The sequence below is a fragment of the Prionailurus viverrinus genome, chromosome B4 (assembly GCF_022837055.1).
Source record: "Prionailurus viverrinus isolate Anna chromosome B4, UM_Priviv_1.0, whole genome shotgun sequence".
Taxonomy (NCBI): Eukaryota; Metazoa; Chordata; class Mammalia; order Carnivora; family Felidae; genus Prionailurus; species Prionailurus viverrinus.
In genome coordinates, this window is record NC_062567.1 from 22,516,422 (window position 1) to 22,538,920 (window position 22,499).

The 22,499-nt window shown below is 38.4% G+C and overlaps 1 protein-coding gene across 7 annotated transcripts in view; it reads right to left on the reverse strand.

Moving 5' to 3' along the window:
* Positions 1-22,499, reverse strand: part of ODAD2 (outer dynein arm docking complex subunit 2) — a 183,409-nt gene that overhangs the window by 41,910 nt on the left and 119,000 nt on the right. For 6 of the 7 annotated variants that reach the window (XM_047865080.1, XM_047865083.1, XM_047865082.1 and 3 more), the window contains 2 exons: positions 13,486-13,674; positions 11,973-12,194 (listed from right to left, as the gene is read on the reverse strand). In XM_047865080.1, coding sequence (XP_047721036.1) covers positions 11,973-12,194; positions 13,486-13,674 — 411 coding nt within the window. The remainder of the gene's footprint in view (positions 1-11,972; positions 12,195-13,485; positions 13,675-22,499) is intronic. The other variant, XM_047865081.1, reaches the window with a different exon arrangement.

Consider the following 22,499-nt stretch of genomic DNA (forward strand, 5'->3'; position numbering starts at 1 on the left):
CGTGAGGTGATACCTGAGTGTGGTTTTGATTTGTATTTCCCTGATAAGGAGCGACGCTGAACATCTTTTCATGTGCCTGTTGGCCATCCGGATGTCTTCTTTAGAGAAGTGTCTATTCATGTTTTCTGCCCATTTCTTCACTGGGTTATTTGTTTTTCGGGTGTGGAGTTTGGTGAGCTCTTTATAGATTTTGGATACTAGCCCTTTGTCCGATATGTCATTTGCGAATATCTTTTCCCATTCCGTTGGTTGCCTTTTAGTTTTGTTGGTTGTTTCCTTGGCTGTGCAGAAGCTTTTTATCTTCATAAGGTCCCAGTAATTCACTTTTGCTTTTAATTCCCTTGCCTTTGGGGATGTGTCGAGTAAGAGATTGCTACGGCTGAGGTCAGAGAGGTCTTTTCCTGCTTTCTCCTCTAAGGTTTTGATGGTTTCCTGTCTCACATTTAGGTCCTTTATCCATTTTGAGTTTATTTTTGTGAATGGTGTGAGAAAGTGGTCTAGTTTCAACCTTCTGCATGTTGCTGTCCAGTTCTCCCAGCACCATTTGTTAAAGAGGCTGTCTTTTTTCCATTGGATGTTCTTTCCTGCTTTGTCAAAGATGAGTTGGCCATACGTTTGTGGGTCTAGTTCTGGGGTTTCTATTCTATTCCATTGGTCTATGTGTCTGTTTTGGGGCCAATACCATGCTGTCTTGATGATGACAGCTTTGTAGTAGAGGCTAAAGTCTGGGATTGTGATGCCTCCTGCTTTGGTCTTCTTCTTCAAAATTCCTTTGGCTATTCGGGGCCTTTTGTGGTTCCATATGAATTTTAGGATTGCTTGTTCTAGTTTCGAGAAGAATGCTGGTGCAATTTTGATTGGGATTGCATTGAATGTGTAGATAGCTTTGGGTAGTATTGACATTTTGACAATATTTATTTTTCCAATCCATGAGCAGGGAATGTCTTTCCATTTCTTTAAATCTTCTTCAATTTCCTTCATAAGCTTTCTATAATTTTCAGCATACAGATCCTTTACATCTTTGGTTAGATTTATTCCTAGGTATTTTATGCTTCTTGGTGCAATTGTGAATGGGATCAGTTTCTTTATTTGTCTTTCTGTTGCTTCATTGTTAGTGTATAAGAATGCAACTGATTTCTGTACATTGATTTTGTATCCTGCAACTTTGCTGAATTCCTGTATCAGTTCTAGCAGACTTTTGCTAGAGTCTATCAGATTTTCCATGTATAATATCATGTCATCTGCAAAAAGCGAAAGCTTGACTTCATCTTTGCCAATTTTGATGCCTTTGATTTCCTTTTGTTGTCTGATTGCTGATGCTAGAACTTCCAGCACTATGTTAAACAGCAGCGGTCAGAGTGGGCATCCTTGTCGTGTTCCTGATCTCAGGGAAAAAGCTCTCAGTTTTTCCCCGTTGAGGATGATGTTAGCTGTGGGCTTTTCATAAATGGCTTTTATGATCTTTAAGTATGTTCCTTCTATCCCGACTTTCTCAAGGGTTTTTATTAAGAAAGGGTGCTGGATTTTGTCGAAGGCCTTTTCTGCATCGATTGACAGGATCATATGGTTCTTCTCTTTTTTTTTGTTAATGTGATGTATCACGTTGGTTGATTTGCGAATGTTGAACCAGCCCTGCATCCCAGGAATGAATACCACTTGATCATGGTGAATAATTGTTTTTATATGCCGTTGAATTCGATTTGATAGTACCTTATTGAGAATTTTTGCATCCATATTCATCAGGGATATTGGCCTGTAGTTCTCTTTTTTTACTGGGTCTCTGTCTGGTTTAGGAATCAAAGTAATACTGGCTTCATAGAATGAGTCTGGGAGTTTTCCTTCCCTTTCTATTTCTTGTAATAGCTTGAGAAGGATAGGTATTATCTCTGCTTTAAACGTCTGGTAGAGCTCCCCTGGGAAGCCATCTGGTCCTGGACTCTTCTTTGTTGGGAGATTTTTGATAACCGATTCAATTTCTTCGCTGGTTATGGGTCTGTTCAAGCTTTCTATTTCCTCCTGATTGAGTTTTGGAAGAGTGTGGGTGTTCAGGAATTTGTCCATTTCTTCCAGGTTGTCCAATTTGTTGGCATATAAGTTTTCATAGTATTCCCTGATAATTGTTTGTATCTCTGAGGGATTGGTTGTAATAATTCCATTTTCATTCATGATTTTATCTATTTGGGTCATCTCCCTTTTCTTTTTGAGAAGCCTGGCTAGAGGTTTGTCAATTTTTTTTATTTTTTCAAAAAACCAACTCTTGGTTTTGTTGATCTGCTCTACAGTTTTTTTAGTTTCTATATTGTTTATTTCTGCCCTGATCTTTATTATTTCTCTTCTTCTGCTGGGCTTAGGCTGCCTTTGCTGTTCTGCTTCTAGTTCCTTTAGGTGTGCTGTTAGATTTTGTATTTGGGATTTTTCTTGTTTCTTGAGATAGGCCTGGATTGCAATGTATTTTCCTCTCAGGACTGCCTTTGCTGCGTCCCAAAGCGTTTGGATTGTTGTATTTTCATTTTCGTTTGTTTCCATATATTTTTTAATTTCTTCTCTAATTGCCTGGTTGACCCACTCATTCGTTAGTAGGGTGTTCTTTAACCTCCATGCTTTTGGAGGTTTTCCAGACTTTTTTCTGTGGTTGATTTCAAGCTTCATAGCATTGTGGTCTGAAAGTAAGCATGGTATAATTTCAATTCTTGTAAACTTATGAAGGGCTGTTTTGTGACCCAGTATGTGATCTATCTTGGAGAATGTTCCATGTGCACTCGAGAAGAAAGTATATTCTGTTGCTTTGGGATGCAGAGTTCTAAATATATCTGTCAAGTCCATCTGATCCAATGTCTCATTCAGGGCCCTTGTTTCTTTATTGACCGTGTGTCTAGATGATCTGTCCATTTCTGTAAGTGGTGTATTAAAGTCCCCTGCAATTACCACATTCTTATCAATGAGGTTGCTTATGTTTATGAGTAATTGTTTTATATATTTGGGGGCTCCGGTATTCGGTGCATAGACATTTATAATTGTTAGCTCTTCCTGATGGATAGACCCTGTAACTATTATATAATGTCCTTCTTCATCTCTTGTTACAGCCTTTAATTTAAAGTCTAGTTTGTCTGATATAAGTATGGCTACTCCAGCTTTCTTTTGGCTTCCAGTCGCATGATAAATAGTTCTCCATCCCCTCACTCTCAATCTAAAGGTGTCCTCAGGTCTAAAATGAGTCTCTTGTAGACAGCAAATAGATGGGTCTTGTTTTTTTATCCATTCTGATACCCTATGTCTTTTGGTTGGCGCATTTAATCCATTTACATTCAGTGTTATTATAGAAAGATACGGGTTTAGAGTCATTGTGATGTCTGTATGTTTTATGCTTATAGTGATGTCTCTGGGACTTTGTCTCACAGGGTCCCCCTTAGGATCTCTTGTAGGGCTGGTTTAGTGGTGACAAATTCCTTCAGTTTTTGTTTGTTTGGGAAGACCTTTATCTCTCCTTCTATTCTAAATGACAGACTTGCTGGATAAAGGATTCTTGGCTGCATATTTTTTCTGTCTAGCACCCTGAAAATCTCGTGCCAATTCTTTCTGGCCTGCCAAGTTTCAAAAGAGAGATCAGTCACGAGTCTTATAGGTCTCCCTTTATATGTGAGGGCACGTTTACCCCTTGCTGCTTTCAGAATTTTCTCTTTATCCTTGTATTTTGCCAGTTTCACTATGATATGTCGTGCAGAAGATCGATTCAAGTTACGTCTGAAGGGAGTTCTCTGTGCCTCTTGGATTTCAATGCCTTTTTCCTTCCCCAGTTCAGGGAAGTTCTCAGCTATTATTTCTTCAAGTACCCCTTCAGCACCTTTCCCTCTCTCTTCCTCCTCTGGGATACCAATTATGCGTATATTATTTCTTTTTAGTGTATCACTTAGTTCTCTAATTATCCCCTCATACTCCTGGATTTTTTTATCTCTCTTTTTCTCAGCTTCCTCTTTTTCCATAACTTTATCTTCTAGTTCACCTATTCTCTCCTCTGCCTCTTCAAGCCGAGCTGTGGTGGTTTCCATTTTGTTATGCATTTCGTTTAAAGCGTTTTTCAGCTCCTCGTGACTGTTCCTTAGTCCCTTGATCTCTGTAGCAAGAGATTCTCTGCTGTCCTGTATACTGTTTTCAAGCCCAGCGATTAATTTTATGACTATTATTCTAAATTCACTTTCTGTTATGTTATTTAAGTCCTTTTTGATCAGCTCATTAGCTGTTGTTATTTCCTGGAGATTCTTCTGAGGGGAGTTCTTCCGCTTGGTCATTTTGGATAGTCCCTGGTGTGGTGAGGACCTGCAGGGCACTTCACCTGTGCTGTGGTGTATAACTGGAGTTGGTGGGCGGGGCCGCAGTCAGACCTGATGTCTGCCCCCAGCCCACCGCTGGGGCCACAGTCAGACTGGTGTGTGCCTTCTCTTCCCCTCTCCTAGGGGCGGGATTCACTGTGGGGTGGTGTGGCTCGTTTGGGCTACTTGCACCCTGCCAGGCTTGTGATGCTGGGGATCTGGCGTATTAGCTGGGGTGGGTAGGCAAGGTGCTCGGGGGCAGGAGGGGCAGGCTTAGATCGCTTCTCCTTAGGTGATCCACTTCAGGAGGGGCCCTGTGGCAGCGGGAGGGAGTCAGATCCGCTGCCGGAGGTTTGGCTCCGCAGAAGCGCAGAGTTGGGTGTTTGCGCAGAGCGAGCAAGTTCCCTGGCAGGAACCGGTTCCCTTTGGGATTTCGGCTGGGGGATGGGCGGGGGAGATGGCGCTGGCGAGCGCCTTTGTTCCCCACCAAACTGAGCTCTGTTGTCAGGGGGCTCAGCAGCTCTCCCTCCCTTTGTCCTCCAGCCTTCCCGCTTTCCGAGCAGAGCTGTTAACTTATGACCTCCCAGACGCTAAGTCGCGCTTGTTGTGGGAACACAGTCCGTCAGGCCCCTCCGCTTTTGCAAGCCAGACTCGGGGGCTCTGCTTGGCCGGCGAGCCGCCCCTCCGCCCCGGCTCCCTCCCGCCAGTCCGTGGAGCGCGCACCGCCTCGCCGCCCTTCCTACCCTCTTCCGTGGGCCTCTCGTCTGCGTTTGGCTCCGGCGACTCCGTTCTGCTAATCCTCTGGCGGTTTTCTGGGTTATTTAGGCAGATGTAGATGGAATCTAAGCGATCAGCAGGACGTGCGGTGAGCCCAGCGTCCTCCTAAGCCGCCATCTTCTACTTTTGCACTTTAATAAGAGTTTCAAAATGCATAACGAAAAAACTGATAGAATTGTGAGAAAAAAAATTGGCAAATCCACAATAATGGGTATTTCTGTAATGTACTGGTTAACACATTTGCCTCACATAATAATTGATAGAACAAGTAGTTATAAAATCAACAAAGATGTAGAATATTTGAACAGTATTTATCAACTGGACCTTATTAAACTTTACAGAACACTTTATCAACCACATCAGAATGCTCATTTTTTTCAAGTACATGTGGAATATTAACAAGTTAAACCATATTCTGGGTCACAGAACAAATGTCACACTAAAACAAATAGTCAAGTAATATACGTTCTCTGACTACAATGGAATTAAATTATAAACCAGTAACAGACCAATTAAAATCCTCAAATATTTAAAAACTAAATATTGCACTTCTAAATAATCCATGGGTCAAGGAAGAAATCAAAAGGGAAACTATAAAAGTATTCTTAACTGAATGAAGATAAAAACATGACATCAAAATTTCTGAGAGGCAGCCAAAATAGTATTAGAGGAAAATTTATACAACTAAGTATCATTATTAGAAAAGATTAAGGTATCAAATCAATAATCTTAGTTTTTACTTTAAGAAAGTAGACAAAGAAGAACAAATGAAACCCCAAAGTAATCAGATGAAAGGAAATAAGAAGATCACATTAGAAATCAATAAAATAAAAAACAGAAAAAGAGAGAAAATCAAAGAAACAAAAGTTAGTTCTTCAAGAAGATAATAGCATTGATAGGCTTCTAGTTAGACTGATCAGGAGAAAAGACAAACATTACTAATACCAAGAGTGAAAAAAATGTCATAACTATAGATTATAAATCTATATTAAAGGATAAGAGAATATTATGACCAAGTTTATGCCAATACATTTGAGAATTTAGATGAAGTGAATTAATTCCTTGAAACACACAAATATTTCAAGAAATATTTCAGAAAGAAATAAATAACCTGAACAGCTCTATATTGATTAAAGAAATTGGATTTGAAGTCTCATACCTTTGAAAATTAAAACTAGGTTCAGGTGGCTTAACTTGTGAATTCTACCAAAAATTTAAGGGATGAATAATACCAGTGCTATAAAATTCTCCCAGAAAACTGAAGAGGAAGGAACACTTTCCAATTCATTTACTGAAGCATTACTGTGATAGCAAAAAGGAGACATTACCAGAAAAGAATACTTGCAAACCAATATCCCTCATGAACATAGATGCAAAACTCTAAGCAACACTTTGGCAAATTAAATTCAACAATGTGTAAAAAGGATAATATATTGTGACCAAGTGGATTCATCCCAAGAATGCTGGGTTGGTTTAACATTTGAAAACCAAATCAGTATGATTCTTTATGATAACAAACTCTAAAAGAAAAACTGTAAGACAATCTCAATAGATATAGTAAAAAGCATCTGACAAAATCCAGTATCTATTCCTGATTTAAAAAAAAATCCTCATTAAAGTAGTAATAGAAAGAAACTTAGCCTGATGAAAGTCACCTAACAAAAACCTATAGCTAACAGTAAACTTCATGGTGAAAGACTGATTGTATTCCCTCCAAAATAAGGAACAAGACTAGGATATCTGCTCTTACCACTTTTTTTCCCGATATTATACAGGAACTTCTGGCCCATGAAGTCAGGCAAGAACATATAAAGGGCATCCAGGTTAGAAAAGAAGAAAAAGAAGTCTTTTTTTGTAGATGGCATGATTGTTTATGTGAGACACTGGTAACTGACAATCTGTTTTTGTATGGCTTCAAAGAATGAAGAATGGTTTTTACATTTTTGTATAGTTGTAAATAATAACAACAATAAAAGAAGAATCTGCAACAGAGACTTTATGTGGCCCATAAAGCCTAAAATATTTACTATTTGGCCCTTTAGAGAAAATGTTTGCCAATCCCTGGTCTGTGTAGAAAATCTACATAGAAAATTTATGCAGAATCTCCACAAGCCTACTAGATCAAATAAGTGAATTTAGCAAGGTCGTGAGATATAAGATTAATACACAAAATCAATTAAACTTCTACATAATGACAATGAACAATTAGAAATTGAAATTTTAAAAATTCCACTTAGAGTAGCATCAAAAACATTTACATAGGGGTAAACCTGACAAAAGATGTAAAAACCCTATGTGATGAAAATTACATAATATTGCTGAGAAATAAATAACACAAAAATAACGGAGAGATATTTCTTCTTTATGAGTCAGACGACAATAATGTTACGATGTCAATTTTCCCTTAATTCAATGCCATCTCAAAATCTCAGAAAGCATTTCCTGTAGAAATTAACAAACTGGTTTAAAAATTCTTACGGCAATGTACAAAACTAGAATAGCCAAAATAATGAAAAAAAGAAAAGGTAGGAAAATGTATACTACCTAACTTTAAGGCTTACTATAACAATATAGTAATTAAGACAATGTGGTATTGGTGTAAACACAGACAAACAGAATAATGGAACAAAGCAGATATAGTCAACTAAATTTTTTCCCCAAATTACAAAATAGATTCAGTGGGGAAAGGGTATATTTCAACAAATGATGCTCAGATGCCCCCTAGGATCATAAACAAAAATTGATGCAAAATCATTCACAGACTTAAATGCAGAACCAAAAAGTTATAAAACTTCTATACTAAAACATGGAAAATCCTTGTGATTGTGTATTAGGCAAATATTTCTTGGACATAAGCCCATTTAAAAAAGAAAAAGATAAATAGAACTTCATCAACATCAACTTTGGGGGGAAGTCATTATCTTGATCTAATAATGGCTTCTGGGTATTCATATATACATTAAAGTTTTTCAAATTGACCTTCTAAACATGTGCATGTATGTGTCATTTATAAAGCTATCACATGTTTTAAGTTAAATAGAAATGAAATAGGGAAAACATTTGAGATATATATGTATATACATATGTGTGTAGATATATATATGTATATATATATACATATGTGTGTGTGTGTGTGTGTGTGTGTATATATATATATATATATAAAATATTAGAGTTGTTAAAAATCTAACTTGCTGGAATCCTTAAGTAATTTTTACATTTCTTTCTCACTTTAAAGGATAAATGCAAATAACAGGAAAAAGCCAATCAGAAGCAAGTCTATATATAACTCCATATTTGTTATCATCACATAGTCACTCATACGTACTAGTGCTAACTAAGTAATTTAATAGCATATCACCAACAGACTATCCCCAGCACTCCAGGGAGTATCTGGAGTGTGAGGAAAGTACACAAGACCACAAAGTTGCATAAAGAGTTTTAATTAACAGAACATATTACAGTTCAATCAAACATTAAGTATGTGGACTGCATTACTGTGAGAATTACTGGGTGATCTTAGCCTCTGAAGTCCCTTTACCTGACTCACAAGTGTTAGTGATATTTTTCTTTTCCTGTGCCAGGCTTCAAGGTTCATCTTCCACACTCTCTGCAGTGCCACTTCATGTGCTGAGTCTAGGAGGCTGCCAAGACAACCTTTTCCTTCCACCCAACTTGAACTGCTCCTCCCTCTCTCTGTTGGACCCACTTCTGGTTGTATTTTTTGCAATCTCTTCAATTTCCTGCCTTCCAGAAAGTTATAGGTCATAATGTAGCTTTCACCTGCCTGGTATAGATATTTGCAAAACAAATCCAACATTATAATGGGGAAGGGAGCTTAATGCCTTTTATAGGTGCTCATCATCTTTCTATCTGATCACTTTTTCTGCTCATCTTGCTCAGTGAAGTTTTGCTCATCTTGCTCAGAAGTTTTTCCTGCAACTTCTTTCCCTCTTTGTATGACTTTCCTGTGTTATGGTTTTGTTATAATTAGCAAATAACCTTGGTACATCCCTTAGACTTCTCACACTTTCAGCAGAATTGCCAACAGATCTGCATCCACGTTCACAAGGCTTTGTAACGATGCAAGACCGTGGGCTGATGCTTTTGAGAAGGTTTGTGTAAAATCATAAAGAGGATAAGGATTATATTATTATTATATTATAATATATAATATATTATATTATAATATATTATAATTATAATTATATTATATTATTCCGCTCATGCTGCATTTACCAGAACAGGAGATTTCTCAGGGTGTATAGAAGAGTCTTACCTGGAAAGGCTCTAACTCCAGGATTATTTTTCAACATAATTGAGTCAGGAAGTCCTTGTTGACCGCTTAACAGTATTTAAACACAAACCCTTTGGAAACTCCCTCTACCTCTGGCTTCTAGAACTCCTAGACGACCTGTTAACTTCTTGAAGTTATCTTAACAGCTTTTCTTCCTACCTACATGCTCTGTGAATGCAAATGTAGACATTTCCCCAGCTTCTCTAAACTCTCTGCCAAAAACAACTTATTCACCCTCACTTGCGACTTAATTACCTCTTACTGATAATCCCGATCTTCCCTTCTCTCCTGCCTCTAGACTTGCACTGTCCAATAAGAAAGCCACTAGTCACTAGTGAGACCTTGAAATGTGGCCAGTCCCCCCTTGAGATGTATCATAAGTATAAAACACAAATACAAGAAAAAAATAATATTGATTAAATGTTGAAGAATATTTTGGATATATTGGGTTAAATAAAATATATTACTAAAAGTAATTTCATTTGTTTCTTTTTATCTTTTCTGAAATTCTAGCTCCTAGAAAATTTAGTATTACATATGTGGCTTGCATTACATTTCCACTGAACAGCACTGCTCTAGACCTGAAATTCAAACTGACCGTTTAAATTGAACACACTAGAAGCTGATACCAATCTATTCCAGACCCTCAAGTCTGTTAACTGTTATTATGGAATAAACATCAGTTGGCATGAGACACATAGCTTGTATAACATCAGCTGCTGCTGTTAAGGAAATTGTATGATGAAGGAACTAACTCTAGGATAAATAACTTATGAACTGGGTGACAGGATGACTCTGGTAATTGTCAAAGAGCCTGTCAGCATCACTCATGGGCAGCTACGGCAGGAATGTATGTAGGACTGGGAAATAACACTATATGCTTTTGACTAGAAAGGTACAGCAGTTATGAATGAAAACAACCAGGGATTTGCCAAAATAGTGGATAAAGTGTATATGCATTTGGAGTCAGAAATGTGAGCAGTTACACACTGTGACATATTCACCTCAGGTACTGTAACCACCTAAATGTGCCAAATATTTTCTTACATGATCTTGGCTAATAGAATCTTCCTCTTCACCTAGCCTAAAACCTGGAGTCATTTTTTTTTTAAATTTTTTTTTTCAACGTTTATTTATTTTTGGGACAGAGAGAGACAGAGCATGAGCGGGGGAGGGGCAGAGAGAGGGAGACACAGAATCGGAAACAGGCTCCAGGCTCCGAGCCATCAGCCCAGAGCCCGACGCGGGGCTCGAACTCCCGGACCGCGAGATCGTGACCTGGCTGAAGTCGGACGCTTAACCGACTGCGCCACCCAGGCGCCCCAAACCTGGAGTCATTTTTGACTCAACCCTTTCCTTTATTACCCATAGACAAGCACCAAACCCCATTTATTCTACCAACACCCACTCGCCACATCCACATTTTTTTCCTCCTTAAAGAAAACCAGAGAAGGGAGACATAGGTCCATATGCTGCCCCCACGGTCCCAAGAGGGAGAGCTCATGATTTGGCCTGCCGCTATATGGTGACAAGTAACTTACAAAAAAACAACGTCCCGTTCTTTTCTCCAGTAGAAATAGCTGGTAGTTAGGAATGCAAATAGGTGAGATGGACAGGCCCTCAAGATACCTTAAGATGACACAGGAAAGGGTTTTAGAGCAGAACAAACCCTATTTTCTTTCTTTGCTTCTCTCTTTCCTGTCCCTTCCCCCTAATTATTTTTATTGCCTTCTTTTTCTAATACATGTAAGCTGTGTGGGTTGGTGAACACAGTTTCATTACTTGACATAGCAGAATACAATTCCTAAGTGATTTTGGATTATCTCTTGACTTGCGTTAAGAGGAAATAACTCAGAATTGCATGTGCAGCTGGCATTTATGTCAATTAAACTGTAAACCTTATTGAATTTTAAGACTTTGAGTAGCCTAGAAATTCTCTTCTTAAACGAACTGGCAATTGTCTAAGCATATGTACCAGGGTACTTAATTTTTATAGTTTCATTGTTTTTAAAGACTCTACTGATGGTATGTTAGGTTGTGTGAGTCCTGTTCAATAACAGAATGCATAGATATATAAAGTCTATGTGCAGAAGCTCTCCTACCTGTGTATTGATTGATTATAGGCAAAGAAAATTTGATGCACAGATTTTTTTTTGAAAAAATCTGTCTTTGAAATGGTCCTTTGCTGTCACAGTTAAGACCGTCAAACTATAGTCTAGTTGTTTCAGTCAGCTCCTTTGCTATTGAGTTCATGCCAGTATTTGTTTAAGTGCTAAGTAAATAATATATTAAGTGGAATTATGAGTGCCACTAATTATTAATGTGATATACATTTCCTTAATCAAATTCAAATTATAGAGCAATTACTAAACTGAGATGTTTTATAATCTTTGATTTAGAAAAATTCGATCTCTAACTTTCCTGCAGCATAAACCATACTAACACATGGTTCAGCTGCAGCCATGATCCAACACATGGGCAGTTTTGTGTGTCCAAATATCCCCCATCAATTAAACCCTATTGTTACATAAGTTTCTTTCCAGCCTTTGTACACCTGCATTGGACTAAACCACAAAGTCAATCAACTGTACCTTTACTGCGCCATTCTCGTGGATGGTGACACAGTTGTCGGCATCTTCTGAGAGTTGGTACAAGGCTTGAGCTGTTGCTCGATGCACATTGGGGTCATCTGATTTCAGGTAATGCACTAATGGAGCCACTGCTTTGTACTCGCCAAAGGCCACTCTATTTCTGCCCCACATACAGCAATGTGAAATAGCTTCTGCTAGATGACGCCTCAGTTTATCATTATTCTGCACAAAGGAAATGAATTGTGGTACACGCATTGCAAAGAACCCGTGAGGTCATGTTTGTGTGCTACCTGTTTATTATCCAATAAAATGCCAGTGAGTCAAGGGAGAAGGGCTAAGTGGCTATTCAGGTGGTGTCTTGAAAGAAATTAGTATTTTGGTGGCCCCAATGGACCAACGTTCAATCCTGAATTTTCTTCTTATGACTTTAAAAAATGTTTAACTTTTTTAAATTGACTACTGAACATAGTTAATACACTCAAAAGCAATCAAGTGCCTGGCATTTGTTATTTGCTCAAGGTTTGATTTCCTTTTGAGCAAGTGCTTTAATAAAAAAAGAAAAGTAGTTAAAGAATACTGGACATTCTTAAGGGAGCATTTCATTTGACTGGCATAGGTAGATTCACCCTATACTTTCACCCTAGGAGTACTTCTACATCAGTAATATACCTTGGTTTCCTAGAGGGAAAAGACAGTGCAGCAAACAATGATATGTTTGAGTCCGCCATTTTCCTTTCTATATCCTTTATACACTATATCCTTTTTTTTGTATGTAATTAACTGCAATAGGTATAATATAACCAAATAGGATACAGTTTTCTGCTTAATAATTGTACTATTCTCTTGATTGAGGCAACAACTTGGTGTCCTTAACTGAATCTGGCAGTTATTCTTAGGAACTCAGAATTAGACTAAAAAGTCTTCTAAACCAAGCATCCTTCCAGTGATTGAATTTCTGCTCTACGACTTTCCTGCCAAGAGGTAGCCCAAGCTATGCTCAAATACCTCTGATCGTGGTGAAGTCATTATCTCTCAAGGCTGCTTATTCTATCTGGCACAGCTCTGAATAAATAATACAGTGGTTGCCAAAGTCTTCTAGTTCAAGAATGCCATCAATCCAAGCTTGCTAAGCCTGGGGAAGAGCATTTAACTTGTAATGTTGGCATGAACAATCATCTTAAGGATAATGAATGATAATGATGGTGGTGATGGAAAATGATAGTTAACACTTCTATAATAATATTTATATTTGGCACTACTTTACTTGCCAGTGACAAATAAAAAACAGCCTATATTTTACAAGGATCTTGCATATTAAATTGTACAGTTAGAACACACTTTCATATTGATCAGTCTTGGAGACATTAAATTAGTTGACCAAAATCTCATACCTCATAGGTGATGGATATTAAGCTTGAATCCAGGTCTCCGGACTCTAAGTTTATGGTTTTTACCACTACTCCATGATATCTTAAGACCATATACACTTAAAATAAAAGGATGTGTTACTTACTGTATTTGCTAGTTTGGACAATAAAGGGACAACTCCACGATCTGTAATAACAGCCAAATTTTCTTGATCTTTTGCTATATTTGTAATAGCAGCACATACACTTGCCAAAACTTCTTTATTATCTGATTTCAGTAAATTGACGACAAGTTCCAAACCACCAACAAAGGAACGGACCATTTCTCCAGCATCCTAGAGAACAATTAAAAACAAAAGATGTTATCAAAAATAATCTTTTGATTATCATTTAAAAAAAAAGCAGAAAGTAAGGATAAGGCTATTAAGTACACCTTTGGCATAAAAAATTCAATTTATTTATTATACATAATTTCTATGTATGTTTGCATATGTACATAACCACACGATTCAACTTCAACAAATATTTATTGAATAACTATTATGTGAGAGTTACCATGCTAACTACTGGGAATACAGAAGTTAGTAAAATACAGCTTATTCTTATTTGCAGTAGTTATGCTTTATGAAGTCATCACAAAAATTGAGTTAGTAAATACTGAACCATTGTTTCTAGGGGGAATGCAGTGTTAGGTCAACAGATCAATACATCACTGATCAATAGATAACCTTGTTTTATGGGTTTTTCCACTTAGGCTATCTTATTTCATATATTGCTAATTCATCAACTCATGGACACCTGAACTCATGGTGAGTCCATGGCTGAACTCATGGACACCACCACACTATAAGTCATGCCTGAAGGAAGCTTATCTAACACATGAATTTTCTCTGAAAGGCACAGCCTTCTTGGGTTTAGGAACACTAGAGAGCACTGGGTGTCACACACGGGCCATGTTAAATAGTGAAATCACCAACAAAACCCACAACGATGTGAAAAATATGGCACTAAGTAGACAATAAAATTGATGCTTGTTAACAGTATGGGAGCTAACAACAAAAAGGCAGAGAGTCATCTTGTTCAACCTCAGCTGAGAACGTGCATTTTGGGCAACTTAAAATTTTCACCTCGCTGTGCACGTCCAAGAATGACCATGGAAGTGCTGTGAGTATTGATTTCAGGATTACAAAAATTTTAGCAAGAGGGTGAAAATTCCCAAACAGACTTTGTGAAGAATGTAGATTGACTGTGCATGCTCTTTTGCCATCATGTTGCTTGCCATCCAGTGGGGAAGAGTGGCATTAGGAGATAAGTGTAATGAACAGCACTAAGAGGAAAGAGGTAAAGATACTACAATGACACGCAACAAGGGAGGCATTCAAGGACGTACCCCGCCCCAAGAGAATGTTGGTAAACTAAAGTCTAAAAGATAAGGAGTTATCCAGGATGGAGGGGATTCAGGATGGAGGAATAATCATGAAACAGACCTGAGAATGAGAGAGGAGGCACCTTTTTTTTTTTTCTTCTTCAGTGTAGTGTAGCTAGAGCATAAGTATGAAAGGGAGAATGGGAGAAAATGATACTTCCTGAGATCTTGAAGGCTCTTTACTGTTAGCCTTGGCAGAGAGTATAGAGATCATTTTAAGGGCATGAGAAAGCCACTGAAAAGGTTTAAGTGTGTGTCTTGGGGGGAGGGAAGAGTGGGGAAGGGCATTTTATCAATTTTGTATCACAATAGCTCTCTCAGGATTGCAGAGTTGAGGTTGAGGCAAAGAATGTGCTGGGGACTCAGAGGCTATTTCATTAAGGTCACTTAACAGGTGGTGGCAGTTTGGATGTAGGTTATGGTCTGGACCTGGAGAAAGGGGTGTGGGTTGGTGAGCACCAACTGGAGATGATGAGGACCAGTGATCTGATGGTGATGCCCATGTTTCTGGTTTGACCCCATGGTTCTCATGTTGGAAAGGCAGGGTGTTGTTTTGTGTTCTTACGGTGAGAAAGGATGGTATTTGATATTAGGAGGCCTAATTTGAATGAAATGCCTACAAGACATTTAAGCGGAGACATCCAGAAGTCAGTTGCATATATGCCTTTGGAGCTCAGGAAAGAAAACCAGGCTTGTGTCATAGACTTGGAAGTTGTCAGTATGGAGACTGTAACTGAAATAATGCATGTGAGAGATGGTGAGTGAGGGAGAAGTGGGTTCTCTGTGTCAGTGCTGCAAGTGTGGGTGGGAAAAGAATTTTTCAGAGGAACCTGAAAACGAATGGTTGCCCAGAAATCCTCACCTCCCTAATGTATGGTGGTGGCTGTGTGATGTCCAATTATTTGGCTCTGGGGCTTTCTCAAGAACTTAATACCTTTTTTTTTTCTTGGTGCAGAAGGTGATTTTATTAAAGCATGGGGACAGGAACCATGGGCAGAAAGAGCTGTACTGGAGTTGTGTGTGTGTGGCTGGGGTGGGGGGGGGGGGGCGGGGTTCTATGGAGTTGGGGAGATAAAGTCAAGAAGGAGTTTCCAAAGAGAAATTAATACCTTCTAAGTGCCAATCATGTATCAGGCACTTTGCATACATTATCTCAGTTAAACCACACAATAACCACACGGAACAGATATTATTTCCATTTTAGATTTTAAAGACTGAGGTTTCAAAGATGTTGAACACCATAAACTAGACTATGTCCCTCAAGGGGCTGTGTTCTAGTAATCTTAATGAACTTTATAATCATAAATCTGAACATCTCATTCCCCTATCTCCCCAATTCTTTCATTGCCTTAGGCAATTCTTCTTGCCCTTAGGATAAAAAACAAACTCCACATGTGGTTTACAAGCTTTTCATGGTGTGTGTGCCCCTGGCTTTCCTGCCTCACCTCTCTGCCTTGATCCCCTCTTCCAACCCCCTACACATGAGCCCTAAGCCAGTCCCACCCCAACCCCCCACCCACATCCCCTGGCCCAGGAGTTAATAATCAGAATTCTGACACTCACTCTCTGAGAATGTGGCTCATTAAGTCTGGGATGGGGCCTATGAATTTTTTTTTTTTAATCTCTCTTGTGAGTCTGAACTTCAGCCAATATTAGGAACATCAGTCTTTCAAGTTCATGTCCTCAAATGTGCCACTTGCATGTCTCTGTATCTTTGCCCATGGCTTTTTTGTCTATTTCCCCACTAGCTTGGGACTTTCCACATAGCCTTGGCTACCAACTAAGGTAATGTTCTCTTTAGGGAGGCTTTCCTGAACTGTGAGTCTGGATTAAGTTTCTCTTACTATAACACCTGGTTCTTCCATGTTATAGCATTTACTACTCTCTGCAGGAGTGACTTAAATTTATTTGCCTTTGTTTATTGTTGTATGCCGAGTTTTTGTGAAAGTTTCTGGCAAGTTTCTAGAAACCCCATTGAATGAACCTGCAAACTCATAGCTACAAAAGGAAGCTTTTTCTGAGGACATAATGAACCAAACTAAACTTCTAGGGAATGGTGAAGGCAGGACCCCCTCAGGTTCTTCCCAAGTGTAAGTGGAAAGTATCTTTTCCACAACACGCTGCCTCTCCTGCCTGCTATGGGGACCGTGCAAACAATATTAGTGGCCTTGTTCTCAATACCACATGTAAATACAGGACACACTTTCACATTCTGATGCGTTAATAAAATTGCTTACAAAATATTTGCCATTTTCCCTAAAATTCTACGATAAAGCTTGTTATATAAAACAAATGATTATACTTTCAACTGAATTCTATACTGTCACCTCATTACACTTATGTGCACTAAGGCACAATCAAATCAAAAGACTGTAAAAGCTAATTTATTAACCTTTGGTCAAATATCCCACATAAATTAATCCACGTTGCCATTTGAAGCACTTAGTAGTGGTAGTTGCTGTAGTGCTATTTCCATGTTGTAGGTGAGGAAAACCTTAGAGAAATAAATTAGTATGTGCAAAGTACAAGAAGGATACACGGCAGAGTGCGATCTGAATCCATGTCTGCCTGGCCCCGAAGCCACTCTACAATACTGCAGTCATTGGTCCAAATGAAATAAATTCATAATCTTAATCACGTACTTGGTCTGGATGCATGAGTAAACTCAAAAGCAAAAACAATGGCTCTTAGAATTGCAGGGAACTTCCAAAGTGCAGCCCCCAAACTCCACTTTTTTAAGTGATGTTATGTGTGTCAATGAGCTAATATATTAGTCAATTATGAAACTATAGAACGATTTTTCTTTCTCAAGAAAGTCTGAAGGAATTCTGGGAAGATGATGGTGGCATAGTTTTTGAGTCTCTCTCAGAAAACAGAGACACTAGTGGCAGCAAAACAAAAAGCACAGAAATGCTAGATGAAAAGATATCGTCACAGACCCCCAAATATAAGCAGATTGGGGCAAACTGCTGAAATTACAAAGCCCACATGTTCTAAGAAACCAGAAATCTGCAGAAAGAGGGACTTGTAAAGGCCCTAGAACCAGGGAGCCCACACTGATTAATGAATAAGACCAAAATGTTCCCAGGTCTGATGGTGCTGGAGCATTCTGTGGTCTGAATCCTTTGAACTCGTTATACTACAAACTGAAGGTTCCTTCTAGGTTGAAGCCTGCACTGAGGAGAAACTAGTGGGAGCTGCGTACAAATAGAGCACGGCAGGGACAGAGGGATGAAGGAATGACACAGTCCAGGTAAAAAGAGAGGAGGGGAACAAAGCAGTCTGAGTCTGCTCTCCATCACTGGGAAAGTAACAGAAATGGGATCTTGAGGACCATGAAATTAGAAGTGCCACCCTGGTCCACATCTTCCTCTCAAAACACCGCGAAAACTCACTGCACTTAAAAATGAGCAAAACAAAAAGACTATGGTCAATTTCTATATAGAATTACTAGAAGAAAAGGAATGAGCTGAAAGAACATTACAGAAGCAATGAAAGGAAAATGTTAATTAGAATTATCAAAGCTTATAAATTGGGTGATTAGTAAAAAAAAAAAAAATAATTGTTAAGGGCAGGTGAAACCCATCTACAAAGAATTAGACATGAAAGCAGAATTCATTTTGAAAATGAAGAGTAAACCAGAAGGAACATAAAAATGAATAAATATAATGGGTAATGCTCTTAAATAAATAGAATATGTGGAGAGTCCAAGGTGACAGAGGTTGGGGGAGGGGGGCACCTGGGTGGCTCAGTCGGTTAAGCATCCAACTCTTGGTTTCAGCTCAGGTCATGATCCCACAGGTTCGTGAGTTTGAGCCCTGCTTTGGGCTCTGTGCTGCCAGTGTGAGACCTACTTGAGATTCTCTCCCTCTCCTTCTCTCTCTGCCCCTCCCCCACTCACACTGTCTCTGCCTCTCTCAAAATAAATGAATAAACTTAAAAAAATGATAGGGAAAAAGCTAACAAAAAATTGAAAAGACTAGGCAGAGAAAATAACATATGCATAGTGAGTCCCTAAGAAGGGAACAAAGCAATACAATGGAGCAAATTTTGAAAACCAGGATTCAAGAAAACTCTCTCCTGAAATAAATAAAACCTGAGAGTCACCCTATGTACCTGGGAAAATTGGCCCAGAATGTGCTAACATAGAGAAATATTCTAGTACAACTGCTGGACTTTAATAAAAAAAAATTATTTGGTCATCTAGGCAAAAGACCAAGTCACTTCTAAGGGAAAGAATAAGATATCCTTAGCCTTTTAATAGGAATGTTTTTATGCAGAGGGAAAGGAATAACATATGTAAACTACTCAAGAGAAAATGTGAATCAATGTCCTAATATCTGGCCAAAATGACCTTCAAGTATAAAACTGTTATTGGGGCACCTGGGTGGCTCAGTTGGTTAAGCGTCCGACTTCAGCTCAGGTCATGATCCTGTGGCTCATGGATTCGAGTCCCGCATCGGGCACTGTGCTGGCAGCTCAGAGCCTGGAGCCTGGCTCAGATTCTGTGTCTCCTTCTCTCTCTACCCCTCCTCCACTTGTGCTCTCTCTCTCAAAAATAAATAAGCATTAAAAAAAATATAAAACTGCTATAAACGTGGAAGACTCCAGGGAATGTGTTAACACAGGCCCTTCTGAGGAATCCACTTGACATTGACTGTCAGATCTCCAAAAGACTAAGAAGACATAGACAAAAGGATGACAGATTTCTTAAAATGCCCCATTGGTTTCATTTCCTTCAGGATGAGGTTTAAATCATTAGCATGACATTCAAGTATTTTCCCTATCTCTCTAAACCTCACCCGCTGGTCTTATTTCCCAGTATACCTTTTTGCATAAACTATATTGCAGCCTCTAGGAATATTGGTGCCATGTTCTTTTACATCTTTGACTATGTTATTTTCTTTACCTGGATGCCCTTCTAAACTAGAAACTCCTACTCAGCCCTCAAAACTGACTCCTTTTAATAGCAGCTTAAATAACATTTCCTCCATAAAATTCACTCCCTCCCCCAACTCCCCTTCTCAGTAAATTCGTTTCCTCCCCTCTACATTCCTATAGATGATTTTATCCAAAATCCATTCCCTCATTCTCCCGTATTTCCCAAGTCTTGATTTTATTTGGGTATCTAACTCTCACACAGAAGCACCTGGAGAAAATGCATCTATACCCCAGATGTAACTCTTGATTGGCCTAAGCCTATCATGGAAGTCTCGTTGCCTCTGCCATTATTTGTTTAGGAGTAGGCTAGATATGGCCCAATTATAGCCAGTGCGTTCTGAGATGAGGTCTCCTAGGAATCTTCTGGAAGTTCTTCTATGTATAATAAGGAATAATCGCACGTCACACTGAGAAAGGCAGAGCAGACAGAGGAAAATAGCCTGGGGTCCTTGATGACATTGTCAAACTGCTGAATCAACCAGGCCTAAATTCTGCTTTGGCTATTTAAAACCAAAGGTATCTATAGCCATTTTTTTCATTCTATTGCAGTTGTTTCTTATGGGTCCTTTCCCCATTAATTTGTGAGCTGCCTGGTCTTATTCTCTGACTCTCACTTGGGATATGGTCTGGTGTCTGTCACACAGTAGACTTCCAATAAATCTTTGTGGAATTGTGAAAAAATAAAAATAATAAGGGGACTATGACTTTAAGATACTTAGCTGCAGTCACAATCACTAAAAAGCAAAAAGCATTCATTATGCATTAATAATGTAACTACATAAAATGGAATATAAATGGATAAGACCACTTCGACCTCATCATCTAGTGACTTCTGGTTGTCTCACTGCTTTATCAGCCACAGCACTGGGGCCATACTGGCAGAAATAACAAAAGTGATCACATCTGCTTCTGTTCCAAGAACTTCCTAAGGTGCATGGTATGAGATAGAGGGAGCCAAAGTCTCAATGAGATCATGGGCATGGCTCACCAAGGTCTTATAATGTTTACAATCTGTGGGACAGTGAAATGTTAAGACTCAAGCCTACAGGTCCTGCCAAAGTTTGTTTGTTTGGAAGGTAAGGACCCACCCCCCCTCTTGATCTCTCTCTCTCTCTCTGTTTTCCTTTTTAGGTTTAAAGATTCTAAACATATGACATCTTGCCTCACATAGTTTCTATGGAAAGGGAGACAGTATATTTAAGGATGGAAAAAGTAATTATTCTGCCAATACTGTCTTTCACTAATGCTAAACGACTGGGCAAATTCAACACATTTTCCACCTTCTCACATATCTTAAAAACTAGTCTTTGCCAATTTTGCCACTGGTGTGATATTGGTTATGCACAATTCAAATTTTCATCTCTGATGCAAAAACCCTCAATTAGAATAATATTAGCCATAACAATAACAAAGTCTAACTTTTTGCAGTTTACAAAGGACTTCCTCATGCATGTCTCCTCTGATCCTCACAGCTCTGCCTGTGGGAGGCATGATGTCCTCATTTTACAGACAGGAAGGCTCAAGGTTCATGAATAGTCAGTGACAAAATGAAAAATCAACTGTATGTTTCCTGATTTCTCATTTCATGTCTTTTCACTATACACTGTGTTTTAGACCTGCAAGTCCCAACAATTAATATTTACCGGGTTATACCTAGTTTATAAACAGTAGAAGAATCTTCACAATTTAGAGGGTTAACAATTCCAAAGAGATGAAGCTACTTTGCCAATGACAGTTCCTAAGACAAATAAAAACAGTAACTGAAAGAGAATATGAAACACCTTCATACTGCTATTAAAGTTTGAATGGTTGAATAAGTAGGAAAAGGTGTCAAATTCAATGAACCCAAATCAAGTCAAATACACAAAATAGGATGAAAAATATAAAGTAACAAAATACTACTGGTTGAAATTCAACTAATAGGAAAATATTAAGACATTATTTACAGATTAATGAATAAAACAGAAAATTGGATGTTTTGGCAAAGAGCAATTAAATTAATGGGTATGAAATTCCTTCTCTTGCCTCCAGCAAAAAGAACTGGCAGTTTTCTGATGAGGTGAGATATACATAATGCAACTTTAAAGCACATACAAGGCAAGCGTAACATGACTTAAGAACAAAAATTTGTAACCAGGAGGGCTATAAAAACACTGTTTTGTGCCATACAGACACCATACAATGCATAATACAGTATTTGAAAAAGATTTAAAAATAGCACATTGCATATAAAAAATTCCAAAAATGCTACATTCACATTCGAACAGCATGTCAGAGAAACCAAAACTGAACAGGCAAATCTTGTCCTAAAAGTATATCCAATATATCAAATGCTTTTAAAATTCTAAATACAACATACACACACACACACACACACACACACACACACACACACACACACAAGGAGAACAGACTGTTTGTGTGGCTCTATCACAATAAGATCCTTGTTCTGTTTCTAGAAGTTAAGTCCTATGGCTTAAAAAAATTTACTGATTTAGAACTGCTTTACACTTTCAAATGTAGTTCTTCAAAACTCAAAGTTAGGATATCAGTTAGTACTTTTTCATTCTGAACTGAAGGAAAAGTAAATTAATTTCAGGTAAAATAAATGATTCCGTCCTCACAGTGTAGATTCAGATAGCAGAAAATTCATTGTACTTTGTAGGTAGCTTTATCAAATTAAATCACAAGAAAAATAAAGAGAATAAATTCAATGGTTCTGATTTTTTCTACTTTCCTAGCCTAATTTAAGATAATTTTCTTAAATACCACAGAGAACTGTGATTTTGCCAT